This window comes from Epinephelus lanceolatus, chromosome 23 (genome assembly GCF_041903045.1).
Source record: "Epinephelus lanceolatus isolate andai-2023 chromosome 23, ASM4190304v1, whole genome shotgun sequence".
NCBI lineage: Eukaryota > Metazoa > Chordata > Actinopteri > Perciformes > Serranidae > Epinephelus > Epinephelus lanceolatus.
The window spans coordinates 22,109,560-22,129,733 of record NC_135756.1 but is presented as its reverse complement, the minus strand read 5'-3'; the positions used below and the strand labels follow the sequence as shown (position 1 = coordinate 22,129,733).

Here is a 20,174-nt window from a genome sequence, read left to right as displayed (position 1 = left end):
TTAATCTTAATCTTTGGAATTTGTGAGGGGCCAAAGCTGATTGAGTGACCTGCTGCCTGGCTGCCTGAACCCCCCACCGTTCACTGGACTAATACAGCATTCCCCGACACGTGTTCACACCGAGACACACTGTTAATGCTGAGAACCACTGTTCCATGTTTCAGGTCTTCATTAAAGCAATCCAGAAAAATGCAAAGAATGAGTGGGGTTGATTTAGTGTCAGTCGATTTATGAAAGGCAGTTTGGATCTTCCTATTCACTTCCGTTAAAACAAGCGTCTGATATTTTACCTTGTAAGAAAAAAATATCCAAAGGGCCTGGTTCGAAGTTACTAATCTGTCTCCCCTCCGCCTCCCCCCCTGTTCTCTTGTTGCTGTCCCCCTCCTGGACTTGCTGGCATGTGTGTGGAATAAAAATGTGCGAGGCCTTTTGTCCTGCTGGTTCCAAGTAACTGCTCTGCCTGCACACAGGAGAATAGGAGTTTGGGAAGAGCAGGTTTTCCTCCTCTCAGCAGGAGGAGAGACACATGGCTGCTTAAGGAGGAGCAGAAGAAGAAGAGAGGGGAGACCCCTGTCCCCTCGGCCTGGAGATGCACTAGGTAAACTGTCAAACTTCCTCAGTAGTTGCTTTGCAGTTTGCAGCTTCTCTGTATAACAAACTTTGTGATTGGCTCACTGTCACAGAATGGATCTTTAAAGACTAAAGGTCGGCTGCACTTTTGAGTTAACTATGTAAGAGCTGAGCTGAGTAACTGGACCTTCAACATCAAAACTTATTGGTTAAAGTAACTTTACTGTCAGATTTCCCCTCTGCTCAAGTTTCCCAGAGGACAAATGAGCTGTCATGGGAAACCATTTTCCTCTCTGATATGGATTCAGCCTGCAGCTCCTGGCGCTTTCTGAGCTGAGAGCACTGTGAGGAGAAGACGCTGGTGGAGTTTACACAGGTACCACAACAGCTGCTCTGTTTTCATTCACTTGGCTCAAGTGACAAGATTGGCTTTGTATTTCAGTACCATAAAACTGCTAATAAGTTGATCAGTAAAAAGCAATCTGTTTCAAGCATTACAATGTTTCAATTCAAGATGATTGTTAGTGTAAGTAGATAAACTGCCAACTTCAGTTATAATAGTTATAACTGAATATATAGTTATACAATCAGTTATAGTTTGAGAAAATTAACATTTGTTTGGTGCCATTTAATGTGGTCTATTATAGAAATATTTTATACAAAATGTAAATTTAAGTTATGTGAAATGAGTGGTTCAAGGTCCAGTGTGTAGAATTTAGGGGGACATATTTGCAGAAATGGAATAAAATATTCGTAAGTGTTTTCATTAGTTCATAATCATTTGAAACTATAACTGTAAGAATCATGTTTTTGTTACCTTAATGAGTGATTTATATCATATATGTAGCTGAGGCCTGTACTACGAAGCCAGTTCAACTTAGCCAGGATATCTTCCCGTTATCTGGTTTGACTAGCCCTAACATTGACCATCTGGATAATCGGTACTACAATTCTTTCTTTAGTTCTCATCACACAGGTGTCTCATTTTATTTTGAGCTGCAGTGATGGAATCAGATTGTAAAACAGCACTGTCACTGCTGACTGAAATAAACACAAGTTAAAATCCTGCTCCTGTGTAAATAATCTCTCAGTTTGTTAGAAGCTCTGTTTTAAAACCAGTGGAAATAGAGCCCTGGAACAATGATCTGATTCTACTGACCGAAAACAATGCGTAGGCTCCACTTTTTTACCTGTCGCTCTGAACCTTCGTCCATGGATAATTTTTTCATCAGTGATCTGATTGGTCAGAGGTCGGGGTGTCGACAGGCTGCTCCAGAGCAACCAGCTTCGTAGTACTGAAAACTGAAGTTACCTCGCTAACTCCAAATCCTGCTTTGTAGTACAGGCCTCTGATCCTCTTCCTCAGAGTCGCCATATTGTTTCTAGACTAGAATCAGAAATCAGAAATACTGTATTGATCCCTGTGGGGAAATTGTGATTCATTACAGTCACTCCAATGTAAAGAACAGAGAAATAGTGAAAAGAAGGAAGAATAACAGTATGAAATAGGAGTATACAAATATAAAGTAATACACTTTTCTTTAACTTGACCCTCCTTCTTTTATCTGTTGTCTATGTCTGCTTTACTTGCAGTGGCCTGAGGGCAGGTAGATCGACCAGCAGACACACACTGAGTGTAGGATGGACAAAGCAGTAGAGGACGGAGACAAGGTGACCAGTCAGCAGGCTCTGTGTGACCCTGATCAGCAGACTGGAAAACGCCCTGGCATCTCCACTCTCAAAGTACTGAAGGTTTTTTATGATCAACACTCCTCTGCTGGTTACTTATTATTCTGTTTTTCATCATGAGTTAGAGTTCATTCTGTTAGTTCATTCTGTTCTGTTGTTCACATAGAGGAAACTGAGCCAGATAAAAACATCAATGTGTTATGTAACACGTGTTAGGCAATTCATTGGCTGTTTTCTTCCTAAAAAGACAAATATATATTTACAGCTTTAATTTGAAGGAGTAAATTGATTGTAAGGAACAAAACATTTACTGAGAGCAAGTCTTCTCAGGCTTAGCGGAGACTCATGGGTACCCATAGAAACCATTTCATTCAGATATCTTGAGGTGAGAATTAAAGGGACCCCTCTGAAAATGGCTATGCCACTTGTTCTCTTGCCAAAATTTAGCCTAACTTTGGAGCATTTTTCAGCCCCTTCCTGACAAGTTATGCCGGCATGGTTGGTACTAGTAGATGCGTTAGGTTGTCTAGTGTCACAAGATACCACTTCTTTCAGTGACGCAGTAATGTCAGCCTCCCATTACTTTCGCCAGGGAGGTTCAGTAATAATTGTATCAGGGTGGCCTTGGTCCCACTGCCCCCCCTTGGGGGTGCCACTATATAATAGATGGAGCAATAAATGCTTAAAATGTGAAACTCCCATCATGTTTTCGTCAGTTGAGTATTTTCAGAAATATGCTTTCCCCGAAAGTAGGTAGAATCAAGCCAAGAGCTGATTTTCAATGTGTTTTCAGCACTGTCAAACACTTCAGTATCAGTCCCGAGCTCAGCATCTTCTGATTGCAGCACTACATCAGCATGTGCAAAGTTAAAAGAGCATATCTTTCAAAACACATAAGAATCAGAATCAGAAGATTTATTACCAAGTTTTCACTTGCAAGGAATTTTCTTTGGTTTTTGGTGCATACATTAAAGATACAGCAAAGCACTGATCAGCAGACCAGAAATAAAAGATACGAAAAAGATACTTTAAAAAGTATTGGCACTATAACATGATAAATATGTACAGTACAGGCCAAAAGTTTGGACACACCTTCTCATTCAATGCGTTTTCTTTACTTTCATGACTATTTACATTGTAGATTCTCACTGAAGGCATCAAAACTATGAATGAACACATGTGGAGTTATGTACTTAATAAAAAAAGGTGAAATAACTGAAAACATGTTTTATATTCTAGTTTCTTCAAAATAGCCACCCTTTGCTCTGATTACTGCTTTGCACACTCTTGGCATTCTCTCCATGAGCTTCAAGAGGTAGTCACCTGAAATGGTTTTCCAACAGTCTTGAAGGAGTTCCCAGAGGTGTTTAGCACTTGTTGGCCCCTTTGCCTTCACTCTGCGGTCCAGCTCACCCCAAACCATCTGGATTGGGTTCAGGTCCGGTGACTGTGGAGGCCAGGTCATCTGCCGCAGCACTCCATCACTCTCCTTCTTGGTCAAATAGCCCTTACACAGCCTGGAGGTGTGTTTGGGGTCATTGTCCTGTTGAAAAATAAATGATCGTCCAACTAAACGCAAACCGGATGGGATGGCATGTCGCTGCAGGATGCTGTGGTAGCCATGCTGGTTCAGTGTGCCTTCAATTTTGAATAAATCCCCAACAGTGTCACCAGCAAAACACCCCCACACCATCACACCTCCTCCTCCATGCTTCACAGTGGGAACCAGGCATGTGGAATCCATCCGTTCACCTTTTCTGCATCTCACAAAGACACAGCGGTTGGAACCAAAGATCTCAAATTTGGACTCATCAGACCAAAGCACAGATTTCCACTGGTCTAATGTCCATTCCTTGTGTTTCTTGGCCCAAACAAATCTCTTCTGCTTGTTGCCTCTCCTTAGCAGTGGTTTCCTAGCAGCTATTTGACCATGAAGGCCTGATTGGCGCAGTCTCCTCTTAACAGTTGTTCTAGAGATGGGTCTGCTGCTAGAACTCTGTGTGGCATTTATCTGGTCTCTGATCTGAGCTGCTGTTAACTTGCGATTTCTGAGGCTGGTGACTCGGATGAACTTATCCTCAGAAGCAGAGGTGACTCTTGGTCTTCCTTTCCTGGGTCGGTCCTCATGTGTGCCAGTTTCGTTGTAGCGCTTGATGGTTTTTGCGACTCCACTTGGGGACACATTTAAAGTTTTTACAATTTTCCGGACTGACTGACCTTCATTTCTTAAAGTAATGATGGCCACTGTTTTTTCTTTAGTTAGCTGATTGGTTCTTGCCATAATATGAATTTTAACAGTTGTCCAATAGGGCTGTCGGCTGTGTATTAACCTGACTTCTGCACAACACAACTGATGGTCCCAACCCCATTGATAAAGCAAGAAATTCCACTAATTAACCCTGATAAGGCACACCTGTGAAGTGGAAACCATTTCAGGTGACTACCTCTTGAAGCTCATGGAGAGAATGCCAAGAGTGTGCAAAGCAGTAATCAGAGCAAAGGGTGGCTATTTTGAAGAAACTAGAATATAAAACATGTTTTCAGTTATTTCACCTTTTTTTGTTAAGTACATAACTCCACATGTGTTCATTCATAGTTTTGATGCCTTCAGTGAGAATCTACAATGTAAATAGTCATGAAAATAAAGAAAACGCATTGAATGAGAAGGTGTGTCCAAACTTTTGGCCTGTACTGTACATCTCGGGGTCTTGTTCACGAGTGAGGGTAGAATTGAGCGTGAGGTGGATCTGCAGTTTGGTATAGCATCTACAGTGATGCGGGCACTGGGCTGGACTGTTGTGGTAAGGAGGGAGCTGAGCCAGAAGGCGAAGCTTTCAATTTGCTGGTCCATCTACGTCCCAACCCTCACCTATGGTCATGAGCTCTGGGTAGTGACCGGAAGAATGAGTTTCCTTCGTGGGGTGGCTGGGCTCAGCCTTAGAGATAGGGTAAGGAGCCCGGGCATTCGGAGCTCGGAGTAGAGCCGCTGCTCCTTTGCATCGAAAGGGGTCAGTTGAGGTGGTTCGGACATCAGATGAGGATGCCTCCTGGGCACCTCCTGTTAGAGGTGTTCCGGGCACATCCCACTGGTAGGAGGCCCCGGGGCAGACCCAGAACATGCTGGAGGGATTACATATCTTATCTGGCCTGCGAACGCCTTGGGGTCCCCCAGGAAGAGCTGGAAAGTGTGCCTGCCTCTGCCTGTTTGCCCTACAATGAAAATGGATGGATGGATCTATACAACAATTTTATTCAAGGCTACCTTGAATTAATGTGTGTAGATACTGGGTTGCAAAGCAAATTCTCAGAATCAGCAATGACAAAAAAAAAATCCGCACAAAATATGTATACAGTTTTATGAGCGCTGATTGAGATTTTAAAGAGAGTTCTTAGCCCAAAGTAGTCCATATCTGTCAGAGTGACTGCGGAAAAAATTAAATTTAAGCTGAGAATGAAAGCCTCTGTAGCAATACAGCATAATACAGTAGATGAAATACTGTACATGCAGGAGAAATGCAATAATCCCCAATGGGAATTAACTGAGTAATAAAGGGACTCCAGGGTGCCCACACACAGACTGTGGAGGCTGCTATGGAAGAGGCAGGAGGCAGGAGGCATGGAGAGCCACCCTAGTCTGAGTATTTTTGTTTAAGTGGCTTTAATCAATGTTTCTATGATAACAATACATCAAACTGAACTGTTTAAACATTTAAGATGAAAAATCAAAGTAGACAAAGCATGAAATGGTGGATATTTATTAGAAAATAACATTTACATCATGCAGTACTTGTCTGTTAAATTTATGAATTATTAGGCTATTTTGATGACTTATATTTCCCTTCATGTTTTCTAGTTGTTTATTGTGGCGATGTCCTTCGCCTGCTTCTCCAAGGCTCTGACGGGAACCTACATGAAGAGCTCCATCACTCAAATTGAGAGACGTTTCGACCTCTCCAGCACACACATTGGACTCATAGATGGCAGTTTTGAGATGGGTACCATCTATATTTTTATTTAATTCTGAATTTTTTATTTATTTATTTATTTTAACTTTTGTTCTTGACACTTTTTTCCCCTTTGACTCTGTACCTGATGTTTTCTAAATATATAATTTATTTTCCTCTGCTCTCTTGGTTTCTCCTTCTTGGAGATAGGCAACTTGTTGTTTCTTGCTGTGGTCAGCCATTTTGGGGCGAAGCTACATCGGCCCAGATTCATCGCTGTGGGCTGTTTCCTCATGGCTGTGGGGGCCTTTCTCACTGGCCTGACGCACTTCTTCATGGGCCGGTAAACGCCAACAAATACCTTATTTTCAGAAACTTTTGCAAAACAATGATCTTGATCAAATGATCTTTGTCCAAGGAATACTTTACCTCCTAAATGACCATTTGTATATCAATTTCTAGTACTCATCTCATGTTACATTGAATATTGGAAGAAAACTTTGTTGTTCTCGCATGTCTCCATGGTGAACGAAGACTCTACAAATGGACAAAATCCTTGATGAACGTAAGTCACGGGGTCCACGTTTAACAGAAATAGAGCTATATCAAAACATCCATTGACAAACTTTCACACAACTTGTGTACTGTAATCCAAGTCTCGAGTTGTGTTTAAGTTAATAAATTGTATGTTTTGATATAGTTTTAGTTGTTGTTACACTAGGACCCCTATGACTTCAATTCATCAAAAATTTTCTCCATTCATGGATTCTTCTTTTACCGTTGAAGCATGCGAGGAAAAACAAAGTTTTCTTCACAAACTCAAAGTAACATAGGGTGAGTAACTGATATACAAACGATCATCTGGGAGATGAAGTATTCCTTTAATGTCTCATTGTGGTTTTCACAGCTACAAGTACAACACAGTCATTCAGGTTTACCAGAATGACACTGCGAACATCGCCGCCTGTGCAGATCCACTGAAAACAGAAGTACCTGAAATTCAGATGGAGCCTTCTGTGGAGCGCAACAAATGTAAGACTCGGGGCTGCACACTGGGGTCAAATGGGTGCCTTTAAATGATTTCCACTGTCATATTCCACATTTCTTCATTTAAATCTACAATAGGAAACAGTTTTATGGAACAAAATACACTCAAAATGTTTTCCATGCCAGCTGGTACAGTCAAAATTCAAATTTACCTTGCGCAGCTTCAGCATACAAACAGTATACAGTTATACTTAGGTACGAGTTGAAATTGATTAATCAATCAGGACAAACTATACAAGATACCTTTGCTATGGCCAGTGAACAACAAACGACACCGGCAGCATGAAAGAGACTTACATGAAACCTGGTTAAAAAGCCTTAACAAGTTACTGGCATTCTTCCAACCATCCCTGGAATGCACTGATCCTGGTCTGACCTTCAAAGCCACTCACCTCCCGTGCTGTCTATGTTCTGCACAGAGCTGCTGAAGTCATTCTGTATGTGGACTGCAGAGCAAGGCAACATGAGATGAAAGCTTGAAAAAGACAGAAAGAATAATATGTGGGACCATCAGATCTTATTTACGAGCATCACTGAGAAAGCAGACATATTTCTGGTAATAAATTCAGCTTGGACACATATCTGTTTATCAGTTTTACTTCCCTGAGATGGGCTTCAGCTGATATGTTACTTCAGTCTTTCTATTGTTGAGCCATAATTAATCATTTCCCTCACATAAATCACATCATACAGCCACAGAAAGTATTGTATTGATCCTGTTCTGCTGCTCTGATGAGATGTATTTGAAAAGAAACAAAATATGGAAGTCACAATGCCGTGATATACAAGCTTTAAACCGCATCCTGTTACACTGATATTGAATCAAAACCACATTGTATTCCTACATCTGGTTTAAGGTAGACTTAATAATTGAGGTCACAGACTTCATTTTCTCTTTCTCAGTAACTTGTGAATAGGGAGGGGTTTGTGATACACATGCACCAACACCTTCTTTTAGAAACAAAATTAATAGAAGAATCTGTGTAACCAAATCACCATGAAAAATGTTTGCTTTGTACATTTCTGCGAGATATGTCACGTTTACATTTATTATGTAGTGGATATGTTGAAACTTTACATTTCAGCAATACTGTGGTTAAAGTGTGGTCAGGTTTATGCACAAAAAGCACTCGGTTATGGCTGGAAAAAGAAACACAGTGATGCCTTGGTAAAAAAAAAACAAAAAACAACACTTTTCATGGCACTATTCCGGCAGAAAACACAAACACATTCTCGCTCTGACCTCGTCACATATTAACGTTTGGTCATGGACTTTCCACGTCCAGATACGACGTGCAAGGTACCCTGGGTGCGTTGGTTGTTGACATTCTCGGACACCGTGTCAAGTTCTGCCTGTTAAATGCATCATCTTCTTTCAAAATACACTTCTGTTTTCACAGGAGATTAACGTTAACATACAGTCTCTTTCAAAATAAATGCACTACGTCAATACAACAACATGAATTCTCCCAGGTGAAAGTCGTTCATTGGACGCATCCACCACCCATCCCACCTGCCCCACTCGGACTTTCACCGCCTTAACCTTTCGTCTTGTCTTCAGTATTTCCCCCTTACACCTTGAAAATATAACGGCAACTGGCCACGTATCATGCCGATAGTAACGGATGGCTTTTTTCATCTGTGTCCGACGCTGCAAGTCACTGCCAGTCAACAACTTCAGAGTGAGAACATATTGAAAACACAGCCATTTGTCAATAAAAAACAACCACTTTTTGCGGCGCTATCCTGGTAGGAAGCGCAGCAATGTCTTGATATAAAATGATCGCTTTTCATAGCCATGCAGTATTGAGTTTCTAAAAAACATCCACATTTGGTGGATAAAAAGCCGCTTGAAATACAGCGATGGCTTGCTGAAAACTACTGTTTTTTTCATTTTGTTGGTCTTGAACAGTGGTCTGCAACTTCCTTGCTTCCCTGCTTCACCTCCCTATGACAACGTCAGTTCATATATTACGACACCGTAAAATATGATACATTTGACATGTGGAAATGTGACATATCTGTGGTTTGCAGAAAAGTACAATGCCAACATTTTCTTCTGGAGACTGGGCCAATCTATGAATGGTGCAGTCAATACACACATATACACACATGGACCACGTGGTTCAAACTACTTGTAAAGATGTTTATCTGCATTTGAGTTTGGGAGACGTTGGTGATTTTAAACATTTATAAACATTTAATACATCAGAGATAGTACAGAGTATATAGAGTATCAGATCTTTGCAACAAAATCAATATCATCAATATTATTGTGTGTGTTTTATGGAGCCTGTGTGAGAGAGTCTGGGTCCCACATGTGGATCTATGTGTTCCTGGGCAACGCTCTGCGGGGCATTGGAGAAACCCCAGTCGCACCTCTGGGCATCTCTTACATCGACGACTTTGCTAAAGCAGAGAACTCACCCTTCTATATAGGTAAGATAACATAACTCATTTGGGGTTTCCAGTGGGCAGTGGCAGAGTTCACATGTTAAATATTGTCAAATACCAACACTTCAATATATCTTTAAAAACAAAAGTAATGCACTCAAATATGTGCATATCTCACAAATTTTGAAATGTTGCGATCTAGTGTGACAGTGTCTTAACTCTTAGCAAATATATTCCCACTGGAGTTCTGTTAAAATGTCTCTTTTCAGCTCATCCTCCTTCTCCTCCTTATGATTTGCAGCTTGTCTCCAGACCATTACTCTCCTGGGACCCATGTTTGGCTTCCTCCTGGGCTCCTATTGTGCCAAAATATATGTTGATATTGGATTTGTAGATCTTGGTAAGTGGAATGCGTTTGTTTTGCAGGAAGTGTCTATCATCAGTTAACGTTAGGCTAATCAGTTAGCTACCTGCAGCTGATAAAATCTGCAATTGACAGTCTTCATTTCAGCAGACAAAATGGACCATCATGGGCTAGAAATGAGAAGCCTGCTCTTGTCTACCTGTTTCTGAAGTCAACGACTTACTGTTTAAAACTTACCTAAACTTATGAATGAAACACCCCCTGTGTAGAGAGGCCGATAAAGTGTAACCAAAGAAAGCTTCATGTTGTGACAGGAGAAACGTAAGGACTCCAGTTTTTTGTTTCAGACTGATTTTACTCCGAGCCTGCTGCTCATCGGGCACGCCACCATAAAAATAGGCTCAAACCTGTCAGAACATGTTAGTGAAGACTCCTCTGAGTGTCCCTTTGAGGAATTGTCTCGACTCTCACAGATAGATAAAGTAAAATCAATAATTAATGTGTCAAACAAATTTAATCATTCCACCTAAAATGTGCAGTGTCGCAGTCCCCCAGCCCTGATAATATTAGCCTGTTATTTTCCCAAAAAAGATCTGATGTCCAGCACAGTCACGTGAAAGACTGAAGACAGATTGATATTCCAAATGTCACTTGTGAAAAAGTGAAACTTAAACACACATCAGGCCTCCTGCTGCACTCATTCAAATGCTTTCTTCGTGCATCCAGAAAGTGTGACGATCACTCCGAAAGATGCCCGCTGGGTGGGCGCCTGGTGGATGGGCTTCATGGTGTCCTCCGCCCTCCTGCTCATCTCCAGCATTCCCTTCTGGTTCCTGCCCCGCTCGCTGCAAAAGCAGGAGGGAGACGAGGGCAAGCCAGTACCCAACAGTGAGACCCTGGACGGTAGAGAGGACGCCCCCAACAACAATCACAACCTCAAGCTGACTGACATCGCTAAAGGTTGAGACAAACCTCTTCTTCCTCCCACAACAGAACACTGATGACGCTCAGTTGCATTTCCAGCTCAGATTGACATATCAAGTACAGATTTGTGTGCAGGTTTATGGTCATTGCTTTTATTTTTACGGGACGTCCTTCCACAGGGTTTCTCCCCTCGCTGAAGCGCCTGTTGGGAACTCCTGCCTACTTCCTGCTCCTTTGTGGGAGCATCCTGAAGTTCAACTCTTTCATCGGCCTGTTTACCTTCAAAGCCAAATACATGGAACAGCAGTTTGGACAGTCTGCCTCCAGAGCCAACTTCCTCATAGGTGAAAATGAAGTGCATTAACATAATTTCTGTATGTAGAAAACCTCCTACACCTACTGCAATTGATTGTTCATATACTAGACAGAATTTCACTTTTCACCAGCAGAGCACAGCTACCTTTCAACAGGCTAGGTGATGACATCGCCAGAATGGTTCATCTCTGTTGTCCACTTGTTCACCAGTAGGAGTTGTTGAGCTTGGTTAACTTGGTGCTGTAAAGAATGTTTTGTCGTTTGATGGCTGTTTTGTTCTCTGACAATATGTTTTTTTATGGCCAGTGTATGAGACCTACCTAGCTGTTAAAGTACCCCGGTAGACATAGGGAATTCTGCGATTTACTGTCTGAACCCGTACACGGCAAAGCATACAATGTTTGGTGTATTCTCTGCAAAAGGTGTTTCAGACTTGGCACAATGGGAATCAAGGCAGAGTGAGGAACACAAAATCGTCAAGACAATCTCCACGAGTCTTAAAGACTAATAGAAAAAAAAATATCTAGGGTGTCTGATAGTGAGAGACGTCCTACTGTAAGAGGTGTCTCCCAGTGTCTAGACCCCCTTGTGTTTCTCCTCCAGGTGTGTTGAACCTGCCAGCGGTGGCGGTGGGGATCTTTCTGGGAGGGCTGCTGATGAAGAGGTACAAACTGAGTTTGGTGTCAGGAGCACAGCTCTCCTTTGCCACATCCTTCATGGCGTACCTCCTCCTGCTGCTGAAGTTCGGCACCAAGTGTGACAACATTCCCATGGCTGGACTCACCATCTCATACAACGGGTCAGTGCAGAGGGTTCATGAAGATGACCACGGCTTTAACAAACCAAAATAAAGTACTGTAGAGAATATTTATTACAGCCTTAAATTACGATTCAGATTTTTTCAGAGGCGCAACCTGCAGCTAATGTAAACTATACTTTGCAGGACACGGGGTATATCATCTGACGGGAATACGCTTTTCTCAGAGTGTAACAGTGATTGCTCGTGCTCAGCAGAGGAGTGGGAGCCCGTGTGCTCAGACAGCGGCATCACCTACATCTCTCCATGTATGGCTGGCTGCCTCAGCTCCAGTGGATACGGCAAGAACACAGTAGGACTACACACAGAAATTGTCACAGACCACATGTCAGAATTATATAAATAATCACATCTTACTATATAATGACAAAACTCTGTCTGTGTGTCTGTGTACCTGTTCCATGTTTTTCTCCTCACTGACTTGGTCAGTCCATGTGAAATTTGGCACAGTGGTAGAGGGTCATGGGAGGATGTGAATGAAGCAATATTACATCAGTTGGCCAAAGGGGGGCGCTATAGCAACCGATTAAAATTGCAAACTTTGAATGGACATATCTCATGCCCCGTGTGTCGTAGAGACATGAAACTTTGCACAGAGATGCCTCTCCTCACAAGGAACAAATTTGCCTCAAGATCCCATAACTTCCAGTTATATAGACTTTCCGCCATTTTGAATTTTTAGAAAAACACTTAAAATCGATCTCTTCCTAGGAAGTTTGACCGATCTGCATGAAACTCGGTGAACATAATCTAGGGACCAATATCTAAAGTTCCCTCTTGGCAAAAGTTGGAAAACTTACCACACCCTCCGCAATGAATATTGCGGAGGGCGTGGCTCATCACATAAAGGTGTATAACATCTCAAGAGTTTCATCGATCACCACGCAACTTTGTAGGCATATGACCACACATAATCTGAGGGGACCCCTCCATTATTGACCCCATCAAACAAAATGGGGGCGCTAGAGAGCTAATTTCTTATCTAGGCCTAACCGCCATATTGATTTTTACTAAACTTGGTAGATATGTAGAACAGGATGCCTCAAGGTGACTGGAGAAATTTAACTCTAATTGGCAACTGGGTGGCGCTATAACAACAGAGAAATGCTTAAAAATAGCTAAAATGCGACCGATCGCTGTGGCTCCCCCTGTGGCCGAATGTTTGGGGTTTGTTTTCTAATTTTTGGTATAACTAAGTCATGGTATGGTATGCTGTACATAATTACAGAAACTCAGTCATTCTGTCTGCCCCACGTTTTTCTACTCACTGACGTGGTCAATGTGAAACTGCACATAGGCACTGAGGATTGGCATAGGTAGTAGGTGACAAAGCTACCAATGGTTATGGACTAGTTTCTCACTAATTTAATGACTGATGGATGATAAGTTTATCAATCATTAATTCCCAGTGAGTTATCCCCCTACATTGCGGCTTCTCTCTCGTTACCAGGTCTTCCACAACTGCAGCTGTGTGTCCGCCTCCTTCCCAGCAGGCAGCAGTACGTCTGTGAGGCTGGGCCAGTGTCCTCATGCAAAGGACTGCAGCCGCAGTTTCACCTCCTACATGGCTGTTTCTGTTCTCAGCTCCTTCATCAACTCTCTGGGAGCCACACCTGGCTACATGGTCATCATACGGTCTGTGCACCCGTTACTGGCAAGAGGAAAATAGTTAGAACTAGGAATATTAGTGCTACTGTAGATCATTCTTATGATCTGAACTGAAGTGAGTGTGTTATCTACAGTCAGGTCCATAATTATTTGGACAATGATACAGTTGTCGTCATTTTGGCTCTGTACACCACCACAATGGGTTTTAAATAAAACAATGAATACCTGCTTAAAGTGCAGACTCTCAGCTTTCATTTAAGGCTTTTTTCAAAAATGTAGTATGAACCGTGTAGGAATTACAACCATTTCTTCACACAGTCCCACGACTTTAAGGGCTCATAAGTATTTGGACAAACTAACATAATCATCAATTAAACAGTCAGTTTTAATACTTGGTTGCAAATCCTTTACAGTCAATGACTACCTGAAGTGTTGGACACATAGGCATTATCAGATGCTGGGCTTCTTCCCTGGTGATGCTCTGCCAGCCCTTTACTGCAGCCGTCTGCACTTCCTGCTTGTGTTTTGGGTGTTTTGCCCTCAGTTTTGGCTTCAGCAAGAGAAACGCATGCTCAGTTGGATTCAGGTCAGATGATATGACTTGGCCGTTGCAGAACATTCCACTTCTTTGCCTTAAAAATGTCTTTGGTGGCTTTTGCAATATGCTTCAGGTCAATGTCCATCTGCACTGTGAAGCATCGTCCAATGAGTTTTGAAGCATTTGGTTGAATCTGAGCAGATAATGGTGCCCCAAACACTTCAGCTTTCATCCTGCTGCTCTTGTAAGCAAGACAAGACTTCACTAGAATAAATACAGAGGGTTTATCACAAGATGCAAACCACTGGTTAGCCTTAAAAATGGAAGGCCAGATTAGAGTTTGTCAAAAACCATCTAAAAAGCCTGTACAGTTGTGGAACAGCATACTATGGACAGATAAAACAAAGATCAACTACCAGAATGATGGGAAGACAAGAGAAGGAAGAAGGGAAGGAACTGCTCATGATCCAAAGCACACCACCTCATCAGTGAAGCATGGTGGAGGTACTGTTATGTCATGGCCATGTATGGCTGCCAGTGGAACTGGTTCTCTTGTATTTATTGATGATGTGACTGCTGAGAAGAGCAGCAGGATGAAAGCTGAAGTGTTTGGGGCACCATTATCTGCTCAGATTCAACCAAATGCTTCAAAACTCATTGGACGATGCTTCACAGTGCAGATGGACATTGACCTGAAGCATACTGCAAAAGCAACCAAAGACATTTTTAAGGCAAAGAAGTGGAATGTTCTGCAATGGCCAAGTCATATCATCTGACCTGAATCCAACTGAGCATGCGTTTCTCTTGCTGAAGCCAAAACTGAGGGCAAAACACCCAAAACACAAGCAGGAAGTGCAGACGGCTGCAGTAAAGGGCTGGCAGAGCATCACCAGGGAAGAAGCCCAGCATCTGATGATGCCTATGTGTCCAACACTTCAGGCAGTCATTGACTGTAAAGGATTTGCAACCAAGTATTAAAACTGACTGTTTAATTGATGATTATGTTAGTTTGTCCAAATACTTATGAGCCCTTAAAGTCGTGGGACTGTGTGAAGAAATGGTTGTAATTCCTACACGGTTCATACTACATTTTTTAAAAAAGCCTTAAATGAAAGCTGAGAGTCTGCACTTTAAGCAGGTATTCATTGTTTCATTTAAAACCCATTGTGGTGGTGTACAGAGCCAAAATGATGACAACTGTATCATTGTCCAAATAATTATGGACTTGACTGTATCTTCTCATGTAACTCTCACCAAGAAAGCAAGTATATTTATTACCCCAAATGTCAAACAATGCTTTTAAAGACACTGTCTGATGAAGCAACTTTCTTTGAAGTAGTATATATAAGTGACCTGGTGTTGTTTTGTAATCACAGATGCATCTCACCAGAGCTTAAATCTCTTGCGCTGGGTATGCAGGCCTTAGCAACAAGGACTCTTGGTAAGCTTCATTCGTTTAGGTACATGAACAGTACAATTTTATTTGATTTGGACTTGTTTTGGTTTTTAATGTTAGCACAGTTTCTGCTCCCCAAAGTAAAGCTGGTAAAAATGTCACCTTTATGCTGGGTTCACACTGGAGGTGGAAGCCTTGCGATACGTCAGTTATCACATGAGGAGTCACCTGGCTGTTCACACCAGATGCGCTTTTCTCTGCGCAGGTCAACAAGCAATTCAAGTCCTTGTTACACATAGAGTTCTATATGTGTCTGCTAGAGTCTGTATATGTGTCTGCTCGTCTGTCTTGCTCTCTGTTTTGACACAACTGACAAATATATGGAACAAGTGGGCCTACATACTTTTAAAATCCCAATCACAAACAGCAGGAATAGCTACTGGGCTCTGTCTACTAAATGGTCAGAGTATTAAATTTCCTCATGTTGAGGGTAGAAATTGAGGACTGTCCATTGTTCCGATGGCCCAAAATTCCAAAGCCCTGTTAGTCTGACAAAGGTCCCATTGGACTGGAAGTCCACTTCTCTGACAGCCCATTATCTCAAAAATAAACGCTCCAGTGTCATGTTTCTCCAAAAATACACACTCCCTGCAGTTAAACAACCCAGTTGCTAGAAATAATATTTGCATTGTATGTTTCTATAAACCACTAGATATGTTACATTTGTATATTTTTTCTAGCAGATACATTAAAACATTACATTTGTCAACAATGCTGTGGTGAATGTGAGGTTAGGTTTAGGCACAAAAAACACTTGGTTGGAAGAAGATCAAGTTTTAGTTTAAAACACTCACATTTGGTAGCACAAAAGCAGCTGGAAAAGCAGGGATGGATTGGTGAAAAACACCTACGTTCAAACGCTGCTGACACTGAAAGTAATTCCTTGGATTTTGTATTTTTAGAGAAACAAGACTTCAGAACAATGGCTGTTTTTTTTGGTTGTTTTTTTAAGATAATGAGCTGTCAGAGAAATGGGCATTTGATCCAATGGGACATTAGGGGCTTTGGAATTTTGGGCCATCGGAACAATGGCATGGCACTTAAAAATCAGAAAAATGGAAACTCCAGGAGAACAGCATGGAGAGAGGTACCATCAGATCATTTTTTATCATACATGATATCCCTTATATAGTTTATAAGAGATTTAGTCTTTTTTTGCCAGATTTGGTTGCCGCTCACAGAAAAAATAACAAGATGCTGAAACTACCACTGCAAATGCAGGGAGCTTGGTGCCACATCCAGTGTAAACAATCCACTTGGTTGACATAGGCAGTGAAAGGAACAGGGCACCGCTTTGTGGAAAATTGCTGTGGTTTGTGGCTCTTTCGCGTCTGGTGTGAACCCAGCATTAGTCTAGTTTAGATTAGTCTTTAGATAATATAAGAAATACCATTGAGGGACACAATATTTCTCTCTGTTGCAATATTGTAACAGTACATATCTGGGTGATACCTTGTCTGTAGGTGGACTTCCTGCACCAGTGTATTTCGGAGCCCTGATTGATTCAACTTGCCTGAAGTGGTCGATCAAAAAGTGCGGGGGCAGAGGGGCCTGCCGCATCTATGACTCTGACATGTACAGGTACGCCATGGACTGAAAAAGTGTTTAGTTTTTCTCCACCACTTCAGATGCCACAGTAATAGATACTTCTGACATTTATTGCCTTTTGTCAATCTTTTGTCTTCCAGGCTGGTCTTCCTGGGTCTGATCACATGTCTCAGTGGTTCCTCATATTTCTTCATCATTGCTGTCATCGTCCTCCTCAGACGACAGTTTAAAAAACCAGAGCAGGAAACAGAGACGAAGGAAATTGAACTTAAGACAAACCGTAGCGCTACTAAAATTTCCAAACGGCCTTACGTTCCCAAAGCTTGGGTGAGGACCACAACAGAACTGGAGGTTCACAGAATGGAGCAGCTCCCTCAAGGCCGCAGATTCAGCTCCACAAAGAACACTGAGAAGAGGCAACAGTTCGAATCTGTGACAGTGGAGTTAACTCCACTTCCAAGTGAAGAAGCAAAGATAGAGATGGACGGACTGAAGTCAGAGGAGGTGGTGAAGGAGGGAAAAGACGAGGTCTGCAAAGAGACGAATGCACATGTGGAAAAAGAGGACCATGTCACAGATGACAAGGAGTTAGAGAATGAAACAACACACAGCAAAGAAACTGACGGCCAAGTAAACTAAGGTGTTTACCGATGTCTCTAACAAGTGGGGACCATTCTAGAAACGTTACTGAGTTTGGCCAAAAGTCACATTTATTGTCAAGAGGGACTTTTCATCTGAGCTATAGCACACTTCAGGCTAACACTATTTCCCCCCTCTTTTATTACAGTGTAGTGCCATTATGTTGAAGTTAGTCCGAAGAGGAAATGGGCCACCAGTGATCCCTTTCACAGCTGTAGAAATAGCTGCAATACTTGGAATAAAAAATGGAATAGCACTGAGCGTGCACATCGACCAACGATTCAAATTATAGACTCATGTATGCACCTGATTGCACAGCAGCCCTTCAAGGCCCAAAACATTTTAGAGTAAACTTAATGGTTTTTCCTTTCATGTCAATAAATGAATCCTTGAATGTGTGATATTTATTGTCAGATTTTATCTATGTAGAGTCTCAACAACATACATGAAGCCAGGGCTACCACAGTGTGATGTTGAGGATACAAATATCGTGAAAATGATGCCAGGGTTTTTTCTGCATAGACGATTACAAGGCCATTGCCTCTATCAAATTTCGTGCCACCTCCAGCTCTTGACAAAACTCTTATGGGTGTCTTCATGGGAAACACTATTTTCTAACAAGCACTGCACTTGTAAGTACAATTGCGGCACTACGCCGATGTGGTGGAGCTGTATCCTAATCAGCACAATGCGCCAGGAAAGGCACTGCCAGCCAGAGGAAGAAAAGAGCTCTCTCTTTTCCTTTACATGTGCCTGAACGCGTCTTGTACCAAGTATGTATAGCTGCAAATGGAGCAGCTACATGGCTCGCCCACCATATCTAAGATCAGCCCCTCTTTATGAATGCATGATGGGCCAGACAGAGACCACACACTGAACAGTTAGGCTGTTATTCCACCAAGATCTCTGCGACTGTGAGCTGGATGTACATTCCTCAAACTGTGCAAAGGTATTGTACAGTATCTCTCATTTAAATAGTACATCATGTAGTATTGGACAAGTCCCCATTTAATGATGTAATGAACATGAACAGTCATTATCAGAGGCCACAGCACCATTACCTTTACTGACTCTGGCTACGTATCTACTAATCATTCCCCTGTGACATTTGAACCCTCTTATGTCCATCGCCAGAGGAATACTAATCATATAGAGCCTGTGTATTGGAGCTTCAAAGCCCAAATTAAAATGGAAACAAAGCTGATGTGAAGAGGAATGTGAAATAAGAATGAAGAAGAGTTTCTGGTATTTATACGACATTCACAGTCTGGAGCCATGACTGTCTCCATATGGCTCTCACCTCTTATGTCACAAGCAAACATGGTGGAGGCTGAGCCAAAATGGTGGCTAGCAGCTTTAGCAGTGCCAACAGAGCTAAAAACATGCCCGTGTTCAGACCTTTGGATCCGCCCACTCCACCAAGTTGACTGTTTTTGTCTGGTATCATGACATGAAACAGCATTTTTTTCTGTTGGAAAAAAACAAAAACAAAAACACTGAGGTGGAGCATGATTGGCCAGTCAGTGCCACAAGCGGGACTCACACAGTTGTCAAGCTGTCACTGATGGTGAGTGTTGTAGACAAGATAGATGCTAATACTATTCTAAATTGTTATTTCTTCTTAATATCACCTATAGTAAATTGTTTGCTAAGCTCCACTCTTAAAAACCCAGCTAAACCAATATGTTTGCATGGCTACGCATAAGTGTAGACTTAAAATGTCATCAGATTTAGGTGAATACATTGGTCTTTATGACTGGTAATGGAAAATCGAATCTCCCTCCCCCACGGAAATAGGTTAGAGAGGACGCAATGTCAGACTGAAGATGGAAATGGAGTGTAACGAGTTGACAATTCTGTTTGGTATCTGGCAAGCTAAAAATGGCAACAGTGCTAACAGAGCTAACTGTAGCCCCTTTTACACTGCCAGATTTTCGGCGAATGTTGGGCCGTTTTGCCGGCAAGCTGCGGGTGTTTAGACACACAGAGCCGGATTGCTGGGTTGATTCGAGGTGCCCAATTTTCCGCCTCGTAGGGTAGTCATATTGGCGGAACCTTTTTGGTTTAAACAGAACGAGGCAGCCGTCCGCAATGGGAGGGGCTAGTTGATGACGCCGCACATGCAACCCACTTGCGGTGGATAAACAGGAAACAGATGATAGCAGGAATTAGCGAGCAGCTAGTAGCAAGAGGGCAACGCAAACCTGACAGACACTGTGAAGATGAGCAACTAGGGAGACAAGGAATTGCGCGCCCTCCTTGTCCTCGCAAACGAAGAGGCCATTAACCATCAGATGGCGGGGAAGGTGAAGAACGGGCCG

At 42.2% G+C, this 20,174-nt stretch overlaps 1 protein-coding gene across 3 annotated transcripts; it reads left to right on the top strand.

The window, feature by feature from the left end:
• The first annotated feature begins 466 nt into the window (after positions 1-466).
• Positions 467-18,251, top strand: slco1e1 (solute carrier organic anion transporter family, member 1E1). Of its 3 annotated transcripts, none has more exons than XM_033615165.2 (16): positions 467-598; positions 819-946; positions 2,164-2,313; positions 6,113-6,254; positions 6,414-6,546; positions 7,111-7,235; positions 9,543-9,689; positions 9,946-10,044; positions 10,735-10,968; positions 11,112-11,276; positions 11,851-12,046; positions 12,191-12,356; positions 13,515-13,699; positions 15,587-15,651; positions 17,130-17,247; positions 17,355-18,251. In XM_033615165.2, exons 3-16 carry the CDS (start codon positions 2,212-2,214, stop codon positions 17,851-17,853), a joined length of 2,376 nt encoding a protein of 791 aa, XP_033471056.1. In that variant the 5' UTR covers positions 467-598; positions 819-946; positions 2,164-2,211; the 3' UTR covers positions 17,854-18,251. The 3 variants fall into 3 exon arrangements, with proteins under 3 accessions (XP_033471056.1, XP_033471057.1, XP_033471055.1); XM_033615166.2 differs by having other exon boundaries at positions 499-598; positions 879-946; XM_033615164.2 differs by lacking the exon at positions 467-598 and having other exon boundaries at positions 736-946.
• The last annotated feature ends 1,923 nt before the right edge of the window (positions 18,252-20,174 follow it).